Here is a 14309-nt window from a genome sequence, read left to right as displayed (position 1 = left end):
TTCCTTCGCTGCTCGCTCGAAGTGCTTACCCGCTCTGATACCACAATGTCACGGCCTTAGTTGGAATTACCTAAGGCGTGATGCACCCTTGCGGCCAAGATGCAAACTTAGCTTGCGTTGCCTAAGTCGCGAGGCACCCTTGCGACAAAGACGCGAACTTAGCTTGCATTGCCTAAGTCGCGCTTTGTCCTTGCGATATTGCTCCGCAAAGATCAGCCCACTTGCAACCTCTCGCAGGTCCCGAAGGACCTGTAAAAAGAGAAAGTTGATTAGTTCGAAAGAACGAGCGACGGACAAGTCCCGACGTCTCGCGAAAAGGGGAAGCTTTATAAGCAATTCAGCGAGCACCTTACGTGCACAAGAGAAAAGAGGGAGAGGGGGAAAACAAGGACTTTAGAGGGTTGAACGAATAACTGTGAGTCTACAAACAGCTGCTCACCGGGTGCCGGGTGCGACAACAAGTTCCTGTCAAGGCAATGTGCGAACTTGCGAAAGGTTGTTCAATGCCCGATACTATACCGAAGCCCCATCCAGCCCTGTGCCACCCGGGGGGTTCAAAGGGGCTGAGATGACTGACGTTTTGGTGAGCGGAGGTGGGCTGCAGTAAACAGCCAATGGCACACGAAAATGGAGCTATTTTGGGCTGTTTTGGAGCTGTTTTGCTCGGTTCGGTGAGCGGTTGCTTTGTAGCGTTGCAACTTGTTCGAACTTACATTTTTACAAGCAAAATGACTCAAAACTAAGGCAAAACAGGCTGCCAAGTAGCTATACATGTAGATGAGAGTGACGAACGGTTCGTTGAACGGAGTTGTTGCGGGTGTGCGACGACCATTCGTGACACTCCGTCGAGGTCACCAGCGTCCACTAAAGGCCTTCCTTCAATAGGCGAAGACCAACCACCTCTTATAGCGCTTTCTTCTTTTCATGGGTTTAGGAGAGAATCCTTATAAGTCTCACACATTTCTTGAATAATCTTAAAACTTAGAAAGAGAGGAGGAGAACTTTAGCTATTGATTTACTTATCTTTGTCAAGATCATTTAAGGATTATGACAAATAGGATATTCTTTAGGTAATATGAAAAGGGGCCTCTCTTAAAAAACAAAAAACGGTTTCCCCTCTTCATTTTCTTCTTCGTATCTGTTTTCATCAATTTGCATGCTCCTCGTGGTACATTAGATCTTAGGGCTTCAGCATGACGCCAGTAAGTGCACAGGAGACTATAGGAAAACGATCGGAAAAAGAATCGCCAAGTCATCAACCGAATTTCAGTTTCTTTTCTACAGTCGGTAAAGCTTCCACTGTGACCATCTTCGCATCTTGATTATTGAGTTAAAAGTTCAAGACTGACAATTAAAAGGATCAATGATTCACCCATAGCAAATCGGGTAACATCCGTGAGGAACTGCACCAACAACTACTGACAAGATTTGACCCACCATGTAGATCACAAAAATCATCAAAATGAGAATAAATAAAAAAACATATATATGATAGCAAAACAGAATGTTAATTGTATATCAACCTACAACCCGTCATAATCATATGTGTAAATAGTTGCCGAAAGCCAACTAAGAAGCACAACCATCCATGCCCATTTTGAAAACCATGCCAAAAACACTGTCATGACAAAAGATAATTCTATCGAATAAATTTTTCCTATCACTACGATCTAATATTATTCCAAATATTTCTTTGATTCTCGCAAAAATACTGAATTTCATACATAATGGGAAAAGATAATAAAATAATGGCCTATTACTTAATTTTTACCGTAATAATGCACAGCATAATGCTTGAGATGAGATTTCACTCTCCGACCACAATTGACTACTTATAAGGGCATTAATCTTCTATACTTGAAATAATACAGGAACAAAGAGAAAATGGTTACACCGCTTACTCCAGTGATCATTAGCACCCACTGGAATGCAGATGGGGCTTTAAATAAGGCTATCTCAAAGTTCATGCCAAATATTCCTGCAACAACCCCGAATATGGTAACAACAAACGTCGCTGTCGTTAGTAGCAACTCAAACTGGATCAATTGATTCCGGACATTATCCTGAAGGAAAAAGAGATCAAAGTCAGCTGCAAAAGAATAAAATCCGAGAAATTTTACCAAATCAATAATTCAAGGTAACTAGGGCATTTAAGCAACAAAACTGACGGATGCTTCCCATGTAAACTATTTATTATCTTGTCATCCCTGATGCTTCAGTTGATACCGTCTAAGTAGTGTGCTGGCTTTCAACAGTGCTTAGTTGATAAACTATTTATTTTGTCAATTAAAATTTATGAGGCCAAAATACTTGAGAACAGTTAATAAGACTTCACACCATGGAAGATACAATTCCACAACTTGTCTATACCTGATGGTTTGGATCATCACCACTTCCATGGAGTTTACCATACAAATTTACAAAGTCAAAGCATGTTATGACTGAAGAACATATACTAAGCTAACTATCAGTATTAGGATATTTTAGCATTGGAAGATTACAAAATTAGTGCCAAAAAAGCATAACTGCTCTAGGAAATTGCAAGCAGTATCCAGTACGAAGGACAATAAACTTTGTTCTCACCAAAGTGCTGGATACTGCAGGATCTCTAGATGTCAATTCACTTATGTATCATGATAAAGGCTTCAAGAAAACTTGGGAAAATACCTTCCTCGAGGCAAATCCAGTGCTGAATATTGCCTACTTACAACTCAGGATAAATGTTTAAGCATCCACAAACTATATCTTCCTCTGGTAAGTCCTCCTGTGGCAAATCAATTTAGACAACCATCTTTCTTATGTTGTCTTATGACTAGCTAAAAGTCAATTTTATGTGTGATGTTCCAAAATACATTATTCAGACTAATCCCTACTGAAGGAGAAAGGAATACCTATTACCACCAAAGTGCCAACCAGATCAATGCAAGCTACTTGAGAAAAAGATGTAATTCTAGGCTGCAGGTTAAACAGGAAAAATCTATTGGTTTGTTCTCAGATTAGGGAAAGAAGTTGTCAAACAATAAACTTGGTCACTGATGCATTAGATGTTCCTTTGGCTATTAACTTTGTGAAGTTAGCTCTCAGTGTAATTCATAATTCATAAGGATACCTAGCTTTCTATAGGAAGGACCTAAACCCATACTGATGATGTTGACATCAGTCAAAATCAAGATTTTGCTGCACTTACAGTCATCATAGCTTCCATCCTTGTCAGGCAAGTCAAAGTTCTACCTACCAAAATAAACTCTGTACGTGCATCCTTTACTAGATTAACAGATATTCTTCCATGAAATACCGAAAGCGCAGTATTTTTTGAGATACATGCATTTATTGTCGTTTCCATTACTGTAAAGCAGGTCTGACAGCAAAGAGATTATTAGATTCATATTATCAATGGTTTATCTACAAGAGATTAGATTAATATTTTTCATGAAATGGCAAAGGCACAATGCTATTAAAAATACGCGTTGCATTAAATCATTCCTGATACGTGTGGCATTAAATCATTCCTGCTACTGCATAAGCAAGTCTTGTGGCAAAAGAATTGTTAGATTTATATCACTGATGAGTTTTCTCCAAGGCAGGATCTTAAAGTATAAGTCCAACTATATAGACGTAATTTTTATTAAGGTCGCTTTAAGCTGTAGCATAGAAAATAATGGCATTAGCTTGCAAAAAGATTTCTTTTTCTTCTTTTCCATTTCTATATTTTTGTTGGTGATGGATCAGCATTAATGTTCCATTAACACTAACAAACTCATACCAGTAATTTATGAAATAGCAGTATAACACAATTAATTGACCTATCAATGTTTCTTACAAACAGAGAAAAGCAACTACTATCTCTGATCACAAACATTAGGTAAAAGGAGAAATTGGATCAGCATTAATGTTCCATTAACACTAACAAACTCATACCAGTAATTTATGAAATAGCGGTATAACACAATTAATTGACCTATCAATGTTTCTTACAAACAGAGAAAAGCAACTACTATCTCTGATCACAAACATTAGGTAAAAGGAGAAATTACCAGCTGGATGTTGATGAAATCCTCTGTGTCATCAATATACTCCTTCAGCTGTGCAAGAAACAAAACTCTTCAGATTCTCAAACTCATGATGAGATGATAAATATAGAAAAATTACAGTGCTTACTGAAGTCAGCTTATTCAGGGTGCTATCAATGACCACAAAGTAAGCCTCTAACAACATTTCCAACTCCTCTATGTTCTCGGTAGTGCTGTCAGAACATTTTGTACTCTCATATCTGCTCCTCGAAAGGCTTAAGGTCTTCTCGAGCTTCCTAGATTCTGGTGGTGAAACAGGTGAAACTGGAGAAGAAACTGATACTCCATCCCCAGCAGAACTGGACCCATGTAGAGATTGATCACCATCAAGTGATGAATCCATATGCATTTTCTTCTCTGTGAGATACATTTCGGCCATGTCACCATCATCATCCATCAATTGCTCAATTTCATCTCTAACCTACAACAAGTTGGTCAATAAGCAGCAGGGCTGGAAAAGACAACTACATTGATAATTTGTTGGAATACCTTTTGAACTCTCCGAGTCAAAGCGACAAGCCTGCTTTTTAGGCGACGCACCCGTTCCAAGTTAAGAGTACTGATCTTTGAGGTTAATTCATCTAACAAGGGGTATGCCTCTATTTCTAGATCCGAAGCCTAAAAAATGTGTAGATGATTCATTTGTATGCAATTTCATTGCTTAATGTAAGTACCACAATTAATGACATTAGTAAAGTTCCAAAAAAATACAGGAAAAGATAACTAAATATGTACAATAACAGAAAAACCAAATGCAGGACAAAAGAAAGAGAAGGAAAATTAGAACCAATTCAGATCATGTAAGTGGCCAGACTAGGATGAAGAGATTTTCATACAGTAAGATAATAATAGAAAAGTAGGTCATCAAAACAGTACCTGGTTAATGCACAATTTTAGTTCATATAATCTGGAGGAATATCAAAAGCACAAATACCAACTAGTTTAGATGCACTAAACTTCAATAATAAGTACTTTATCTGTGATTGATGTTCAGTTGAATAATGAAACCATCTCTAGAGTAAATTGGTAATGAAATTACAAGCATGCTTGAACTGAATGTATCATCATTTTCCAATATGGGTGAATCTGTAGATAGAATTGGTCATGGATATCAGTATATTCTGTTTTAGAAGGATGCTATTTCAAAGTGAAGTTACTCAGGTACAGTGATGAGCTAGATATTGCCTCAAATGGATTTATGTGGTCATATAACTAATAGAGGCTATAGAAACAAGCGGTTCTAACAAAAGAATTGGTTTTCATTCATCTACATATATAGTAGGACCAGGTTAAACAGTCATCATTTTTTAGGAAAGCATGATCAACATGAGCAGAACTTTTCACTTGAAAGAACAATAATCATGTAGAAAAATGATATAACAGAATATAGAGAAAAACCTCCTAGCATTCATAAAGTTGTCCTCTGTTTCCATATATGGGGAAAAAGTCTGCAAGGAATCCCCACTTTTATCCTTTTTTCTTATTCTTATTTATTATCTACTTGATTTAGTAACAATAAAATGGAGAGCAACAAGATATGGTGGGAGTTTGTAAGTTGGAACGTCCTAACTGTTACAGGGATCAGAAGGAACTTTTGTGTTTTAGTGATATATGTCAACAACGGACCCTTCACATTAGTTTTTGAAATCAAACACAGGGCCTTCAGAATTACAATTTTGTAACATCAATCATTGATGCAAGCCAAGGGTATCGTTTAATGGTGTCGATTTGATAGGAGCAAGATCCTAATTAGTTGATCAGAATTTCCCAATCCTTGTGCATCTTAGAGAAGATAAAGATAGTAACAAGCACACAGGTTGGATGAGCAAGGATATGCAACTAGTGGGTGTCACTTAACCTTTGAGTTCATCATTTCCATAATAGAACTTTGTTGTTTAAAATGTTGTCATAAAACATAGTTTTGACAGTGTCATTCAACTCAAAACATAGTTTTGTTCTAATTAATGGATAAAGAAGACAAGATATAGTTTGTTTGGACTTATTTTATCAATGATATTACTTTTTCTATGAAAGAAATGGAAGGAAGCTCCTACCTAGGAGAATTTACCCAAAAACTTTGGAACCACCCACTGCCGAGTTTCAAATGCTGAACTTCTGTGGTTGAACCAAATTTGAGAAAGATAGCACAGTTCACTAGCTAAAGCAAGAGATCTAGCATTTGTTAGTAGGTATAAGCCTGTGATGGTCCATCAGTCAATTGATCAAATAAGGTGTGCAACACCAGATTCCTCCTTTCTAGCACATACAATTCCATTACTTGCTGTGAGAACAAAGAATCTAACACACTCCTCCAGACTGAATCAATATAACTATTTCTTTTAGGTTATGCATTGAACCCATTCTCTACTTCATGCTATCATTTACCACACCCTGGAATTACTTTCCTTCTACAAGTGAATGGTAGATGAAGAAACTTTATATAACAACATTTTAGTGCCATTTTAATATTCTCATGAGCAATTATTTTTGGTATCGTATAAATGTCACTCTTTACTTGATGCATCATCTACCAGATCTACAAGTGAATGGTTATGAAGAAATCCTCATCAAAACCAATTTAATGCCCTAGCAAAGACCGACAAATTCGTTCCCATACGACATCAATTCTGCATCCAGTAACATCAGAAGCTACCTGTCTATCAACTGTAGAGCGATCTCAAAAACCTATTCTTAACCACGGTTAGCAATTTTGGGCAGCTCCATATCGTCTCAAAGTCATAGATGTTGAAGCAATGAAAATACAAGATTGAAAGCAATAGATTATGGAGATCAAACACCACACAATTCATAGAAGCCCTAGTACTGAATCCAAAACAGAGCAGGACAGAGAAGACCATACCTGAGCGTCCAGGAAGGTGCAGGCGGCCTCGAGCGCGACCTCGAGGGCTCGAAACTCGAACGGCAGGTAATCAGGCGATGGCGTGCCGCCGTCGAGGGCGTCTCTCGTGCCGGCAGCGAGGCGGCGCTGCAACTCAACAACGTACTGCAGGACGTAGCCGTCGAAGGAGTTGAAGAGGAGCACCTCGTCGGCGGTGATGATGCATCGGATCTTCTCGAGGTTGACGACGATCGCCCGCTCCCGGCCGAGGATGGTGGAGGGGTAGATGAATACGGGGTCGAGGAGGCGAAGGTCACGGGCGGGGAGGTCGCAGCGCCGCATCATGGTGAACTTATCGACCTCGATCACCTGCGATCCGCCCGTGGCTGCGTCGACGCGGATCCACGAGCGGAGGCTCTGCCCCCGCTTCTTGAGCTCGGAAAAGTCGACACCTTGGAAGAGGGGGCGGCAGCAGGGGGGGGACTCGCGGGCGGCTGTCGAGGGGAGCGGGACAGCGGCGACGGAGGGCTTTCGTGGGAGGAGCCGTTCTCTGAGCTCCGCCATTTGGAGGGAGCGGCGAAGAGGAGGGCTGGCGAGACGAGGAAGAACGGGAGCTTTTGTGTTCCTTTTGTTATCGTCTGTTAAATTTAATCGTGAGGACGTATTGGGATTGACGTGATGGAGTGGGAGACGCATCCAGAACAGTTGTAACGAACACAGCACACGACTTGGTACGACGATGTCGAGGCGCGTTGTAAGATCGCTCCAGGAGTCGTAACTCGATTGAAGGACGTAGCATCGAGTTGCGAAACGAAAAGGAAGTCGTGTCTTGCTTAGTCAGCAAGGAACGAGTCGGCCTTCGCCACGGCGAGCAAAGTCACGAGGGGAAAGCCTCTCGCCATCCTTTTTGCTGTTTGGGGGCCCGCTGGTTCACGTCGGATGACTAGAGGACACGACAGGATGAAAGGGCGCGCATCAAGATGCGAGGATTAGACTGGGCGTCGTCAGAGAAAAAACATCGCGTGGCAAGCCGTCCCCCTATACGCTTAGAAGAGTCGGCGTGCAAGAGCTCCGCGATAGGGTTCAGGTAACCTGAGTGCGCATCTAATCGTGAAGGTGGGACCCGCACCGCCGTCTCCATACCACGTGGTTTCCCGTCTCCCCCTATTATATTCTTTCCCTCCAAAGTCGGTGGGTTTTCGTCTGCCTCCTCCTTGACTAGAGGTGCACAATTTCGTCTTTGTCCTCCGGGGCTTAACACGCGACGCGAGACGCGAGAGGCCCAACAGCGGCATACATCGCCGCAGCCGCAAAGTCGCCATCGTCTTAGAAATATTTTTTAACTTTTCGGTAAATTTATCCATCTTTTACCGATTTAGCCCAACAATAAATCAAAATGACTCATCCAATTGATCTCAGAAGCAGATGTGTTTTTTTTTTTTGGCTTAACCCATCTATACCAATTTCCCACTATCATTTTTTGAAATATTCATTATTAGATCATTATTTTCAAATGCTTACGATATAAAATTAAACCGGTATATACTATATATACAATGTACAATATTTCATTGTCTACATGAAATACTATATATAGTAGAATATTATTTTTTTTTAATTTTTTTACTATTATGAATAGAAATATAGATGATCTTAAAGTAAAATATATTAATTTCCTAAATAAAACAATAAGATTTATCCTGATTTTAACACATGTACATAATTATAATATATAATCTATAACTAAAATAAAAATATATGAACAAAATATGATAAAAGTTATACATATATAAACGCCCTTAGGTTATTGTCTATATCTATACTAGTATGGGGTCGCACGTGCTTACTTCCTAACCTAGGGAGAGTACTATTATCTTTACTTATAAAATAAAATTAATGATAAATAATTACTTAGTAAGTATAAACCTTTATAGTCTTATTTAGGTGAGTATGTATCATGCCATGTATATAATATCATCGACATAAGAAATTTAATGGTAAACACTCGCATCTTATAATTTTTTAGCAAATTGTTAGAATTTCCTGAATTCTCTAGGTCCTAAACTAATATAAAGAATATATTCTCTTGAATTTTATAGTTCCAATAGGAATCAGTTAGGCCTTCTATTTGGCTAAGAGTCTAATTGAGATTTGTTATTTCGATTAGGAGCCCAAGTCCTACTAAGAGGTGGAACTCTATAAATGTGGATGTATAAGCTTCTTTTTGTTGAATCTCGGATTTTGATAATGAAATCAATTGTAAATTATTTGATCTAATCTATATGTTGAGAAAAGTGTGCAGGATTAACTACGATAGTAGTAAGACATAAAGCGGGTGTTGTGCCGGAGTCAAGATCGAGATCTCGTTGGGAGTTCAAGAGTTCAAGAGTTCGTTGGAAGTCCGGACACTCATCAGAAGTTCTGTCGGAACCAACGGAAAAGTCCAAAAGCTTGCCAAAGAAGCTCATCAGAACTCGCCAAGAAGATCATCGTAAAGTCTAGGAGCTTGCCGGGAGTCTGCCGGAACATTACTTGGAGTTCGTCGGAAGTTCGCCGGAAGAGCAATTGACGTACTGGAATAAGAATGCTTTAATTATATCTTAGTTATTATAGTTAGACCAAAAATTAAGTTAGAATTGGGAGGTAATCCCACTAACTTAATTAGAGCCAACTGGGCCCTTAATAGGACTGAATCGAGTCGGATTGAACAACCCATTCAGCACATAAAATCATAACTGGTAGTGGTACCGCCTAGGAGACCTAGTCTCCCAAGTGGTTTGGATGGTGGTACTACCCAAACTAGGCGATGGTACCCTGATAGTTAATGCTGCCAATGGTGGTACTACCCTTGTCAAGCGATGGTACCGCCCTTGTCAAGCGATGGTATCGCCCCTGTTAGGTGGTGGTACCATCAAAGCTCGGTCTTCGAGCTCTGTCAAGCGATCGTACCACCTAGTGTCAAGTGTCAGGTGGTGGTACCGCCAATACCCCGAAATTCGGGGATATGACACTTTTTAGCTTCAATTCTGAAGCTAATTGAGGCCTATAAATACCTCATCCTTTTCTGCATGAAAGTGCATGAAAGCATTGACATAATCTTGAATTTTTGAGTGTTAAAGTATTATAAAAAGTACTAGAGTCCTCCTCCCCCCTTTCTAAATATTGAGATCATTCAAGAGAGGTGTGAGACTTATAAGGGTTATCTCCTAAACCCGTAAAAAGGAAAAAGCATTGTAAAAGGTGATTGGTCTTCGCCTATTGAAGGAAGGCCATTAGTGGACATCAGTAACCTCGATGGAGGAGGAATCCAAAAGTTGATGTAGGTCACAACGACCGAACCACTCTAAATTATGGTTTGCATTTCGTTTTAAACAATTTACCTTTCTTGCAAGCTACTTTACCTTCTTACTGCTTTCTCTACGCTCCCATATGCTTTCAAGTTAAAATCTTTATGAAATGATTTTCGTCAGAATCAGGTTTATCGAAACAAAGACTTTTGAAATGGGAAAGTTTTCCGTTGCACTAATTCACCCCCCTTCTTAGTGCCGCTCTTGATCCTAACAATTGATATCAGAGCAAGGTCACTCTCATTTGGTTTAAAACCTAAGAGAGATGGCATTTGCCGGCAACCAAGAGAGTCATTCAATTACATGTCTGCCCATGTTCAATGGGATATATTACACATATTAGAAGACTAGAATGAGGATCTTCCTAATTTTAATGGATTTTGAATTATGGAACATTGTAGAAAATGACTTTCAAAAGTCTTCTCTTCCAATGAATGATTGGAATGAGTTGGAGAAGAAAACTTCAATTTAAATGTTAAGGCTATGAATGTCTTGTTTTGTGCTTTGGATATAAATGAGTTCAATCGAGTGTCCATTTGTGAAACGACTTTTGACACTCAAAGTGACTAATGAAAGCACTAGTAGAGTGAAGGAGTCGAAAATTAATCTTTTAGTGCATACTTATCAGTTGTTTCGGATGAAACCGAGTGAGACCATTGGAGACATGTACACCCGATTTACAGATGTCATCAATGGTCTAAAAGGACTTGGTAAAAGTTTCTCGGATTTTGAATTTGTTAATAAAATCTTAAGATCCCTTCCAAAGAGTTAGGATCCAAAAGTAACGATCATTCAAGAGGTCAAGGATTTAAATAACTTTCCTCTTGAAGAACTAATTGGGTCACTAACAACCTATAAGATGACTTATAATGCTCATGAAGAGCTTGAGAACAACCTTATAAAGAACAGAAAGGATATGACATAAAGAACTCAAGAAGACCATTTGAAAGAAAATTCAAGTGATGAGGACCTTGATGATGACATGGTACTATTAACAAGAAAATTTAAAAAATTTTATAAAAATGAATAAATTTAGAAATTATACTAAAAATAAATTTGAACCCAAGAAAGAACAAGTTATATGCTACGAATACAAGAAGCTGGGACATTTCAAAAGTGAATATCCCCAAGCAAAGAAGAAACAACCAAAGAAAAAGAAGACTCTTAAAGCGACGTGGGACGACTCAAGTGCATCCGAAGAAGAGGAGCAAACCAACACCAAGCAGGTTTCTCACTATGCACTAATGGTTATTAGAGATGAGATAAGCAGTTCATTAGATGCAAGTTTATCTTTTGATGAATTACTAAATACTTTTCATGATTTATTCGATAAATATAAATTAGTTAGCAAAAAATATAAATTGTTAAAAAAGGAGCATGCCTCTCTTATTAGTGGTTTTGATAGACTAAAAATTGAGCGTGATGGTAGTTTAGCTCTTTGTACAAAATACGATCAATTAGAAACGCTTAGAAAGGAAAACTTGCTACTCAAAGAAATCTTAGAAAAATTTGAGGTTAGTAGCAAATCCTTAAACATGATCCTTACTAATAAGGGTCACGTTCATAAAAGAAGTGGAATCAGATTTGTAAGTAGCTCTCACCAAAATCTAACCACTTTTGTTAAAGGATCTACCTTGCATGTTTCACCCCAAAACAAATGTAACTTTTGTTGCAAATTTGGACATGTTGCGTACAAATATCCATTTAAGAGATATAGTCCACATAAATTAATTTGGGTTCTAAAAAAAACCTTAAATGACTCGATACAACATGATAAGTTGCATAGATCGATTTTTGAGGCACCTAAAGTCAAATGGGTACCTAAAAATCATCATTTTTTTAGAAATATTTACCATCACAAGCTAGGAGCAAGAGATGGTTACCTTGATAGTGGATGCTCAAGGCATATGACCAGATATTCATCTCAATTCTCTAAACTCATTAGCCTAGACGAAGGATATGTCATATTCAGAGACAACAATAAGGGTAAAATCATTGGTAAAAGAACCATAGTCAACAAATCTAACTTTTTTATTTAAGATATGTTATTGGTTGATGACTTAAAGCATAACCTTTTGAGCATTAGTCAATTGTGTGATAAATGATACATCATTAGATTTGAATCCAATGCTTGCATTATTGAAAAACCACACAAAAACATATCTATGATTACCCTAAAACAAAATAATGCATATACTATCGACATTGATGATCTTTGTAATGAAATATGCTTTTCGGTTTTGAATGACGATGCTTCGCTTTGGCATAGGAGATTAGGTCATGCTAGGATGAAACTAATCTCTCAAATTTCATCTAAAGAACTTGTAAGAGGAATTCATCACATAAAGTTCGTTAAAGACAATGTGTGTGATGCATGTTAACTAGGAAAACAAATAAAAGGTAGTTTCAAACCAAAGAACCAAATAAGCACTTCTAGACCATTGCAATTGATCCATATGGACTTGTTTGGACTAATTGCTACATCAAGCCTAGGAGGTAGCAAATACGCCTTTGTCATCGTAGATGATTATAGTAGATACACTTGGACTTACTTCTTGGCACATAAAAGTGATTGCTTTAGGTATTTTTTTAAGTTTTGTAAACTTGTTAAAAATGAAAAGGATTTTATGATTTCATTAATTCGAAGTGATCATTGTGGTGAATTTTAAAACCATGATTTCCAAGATTTTTGTGAATCCAATGGATACAACCATAATTTCTCTACTCCAAGAAATTCTCAACAAAATGGAGTAGTAGAAAGAAAAAATAGAAACTTACAAGAAATGACAAGAACCATGTTGAACAAACATAGCCTACCTAAATATTTTTGGGCCGAAGCCATCAATACGACATGCTATGTCATGAATAGGATTCTAGTAAGACCATTACTTTCCAAAACTCCTTATGAATTATGGAACAACAAAAAACCCAATATTTCATATTTCAAAGTTTTCGATTCTAAATGTTTTTTCTTGAATGAAAAAGATGCCTTAGGAAAATTTGATGCAAAATCCGATGAAGAGATTTTTCTTAGCTATTCTTCAATTTCTAAGGCCTTTCATATTTTTAACAAAAGAACTTTGGTTATAGAAGAGTCTATTAATGTTGTGTTTAATGAAGTTTTCAAAGTTAAGAAAAATGATTTTGGTGATGATGTTAATTTTGATGCTTTGAATTTAAATGAAACCCTTTCTCTACCTAGCAACTTGGATGCATCTTCTTCTAAAACATCTTTACCCAAGGAATGAAAATATGTAGATGTTCATCCTAAGGAGCTAATCATAAGAGATACATCAAAAGGGGTTCAAACTCATTATTCTCTTAAGAATTTTTGTACCAATGTCGCTTTTCTCTCCCAAATTGAATCTAAATGCAATGACGAGGCCTTGAAAAATGATTCATGGGTTATCGCAATGCAAGAAGAGTTGAATTAATTTGAGAGAAATGAGATATGGAAGCTTGTTCCTAGGCCAAATGACCATTTAGTTATCAGTACTAAATGGGTCTTTAGAAACAAGCAAGATGAATTTGGTATCGTAGGCTAGATTAGTGGCCAAGAGTTTTAACCAAGAAGAAGGTATCGATTATAAAGAAACCTTCGCTCCTATGATACAATTAGAAGTCATAAGGATACTCCTTGCCTATGCTAGTAGTAATAATTTTAAGTTATTTTAAACGAATATTAAAAGTACTTTTCTTAATGACTTTATTTCCGTAGAAGTTTATATTGAACAACCTCCCAGATTTGAGAATGATAATTTCCCTAATCATATGTTTAAATTGACTAAAGCTCTCTATAAATTGAAATAAGCGCAAAGGGCTTAGTGTGAGAGACTTAACTCATTTCTTATTCAAAATAATTTCTCTAAAGGCAAGGTCGATACCACATTATTTTTTAAAAATTTTAAAAATAATTTTCTTATTGTTCAAATTTATGTTGATGATATTATTTTCGATTCCACGAATGAATTTTTATATGAATCATTTACAAAGAGTATGATTCTAGAGTTTGAAATGAGTTTGATGGGAGAACTAACCTTCTTTTTAGGTTTA

At 37.5% G+C, this 14309-nt stretch overlaps 1 protein-coding gene across 1 annotated transcript; it reads right to left on the bottom strand.

Moving 5' to 3' along the window:
- Positions 1–1624: 1624 nt before the first annotated feature.
- LOC135595175 (magnesium transporter MRS2-1-like) lies at positions 1625–7552 on the bottom strand. Its single transcript, XM_065085744.1, has 5 exons — positions 6931–7552; positions 4560–4688; positions 4159–4491; positions 4035–4082; positions 1625–2063 (listed from the first exon to the last, which is right to left on the bottom strand). The coding sequence occupies exons 1-5, from the start codon at positions 7471–7473 to the stop codon at positions 1833–1835; spliced, it is 1284 nt and encodes a 427-aa protein (XP_064941816.1). The 5' UTR covers positions 7474–7552; the 3' UTR covers positions 1625–1832.
- Between the last annotated feature and the right edge of the window lie 6757 nt (positions 7553–14309).

This window comes from Musa acuminata, chromosome BXJ1-10 (assembly GCF_036884655.1).
Source record: "Musa acuminata AAA Group cultivar baxijiao chromosome BXJ1-10, Cavendish_Baxijiao_AAA, whole genome shotgun sequence".
Taxonomy (NCBI): Eukaryota; Viridiplantae; Streptophyta; class Magnoliopsida; order Zingiberales; family Musaceae; genus Musa; species Musa acuminata.
Note: the sequence above shows the minus strand (reverse complement) of the source record. Positions and strands in the feature narration are given on the sequence as shown.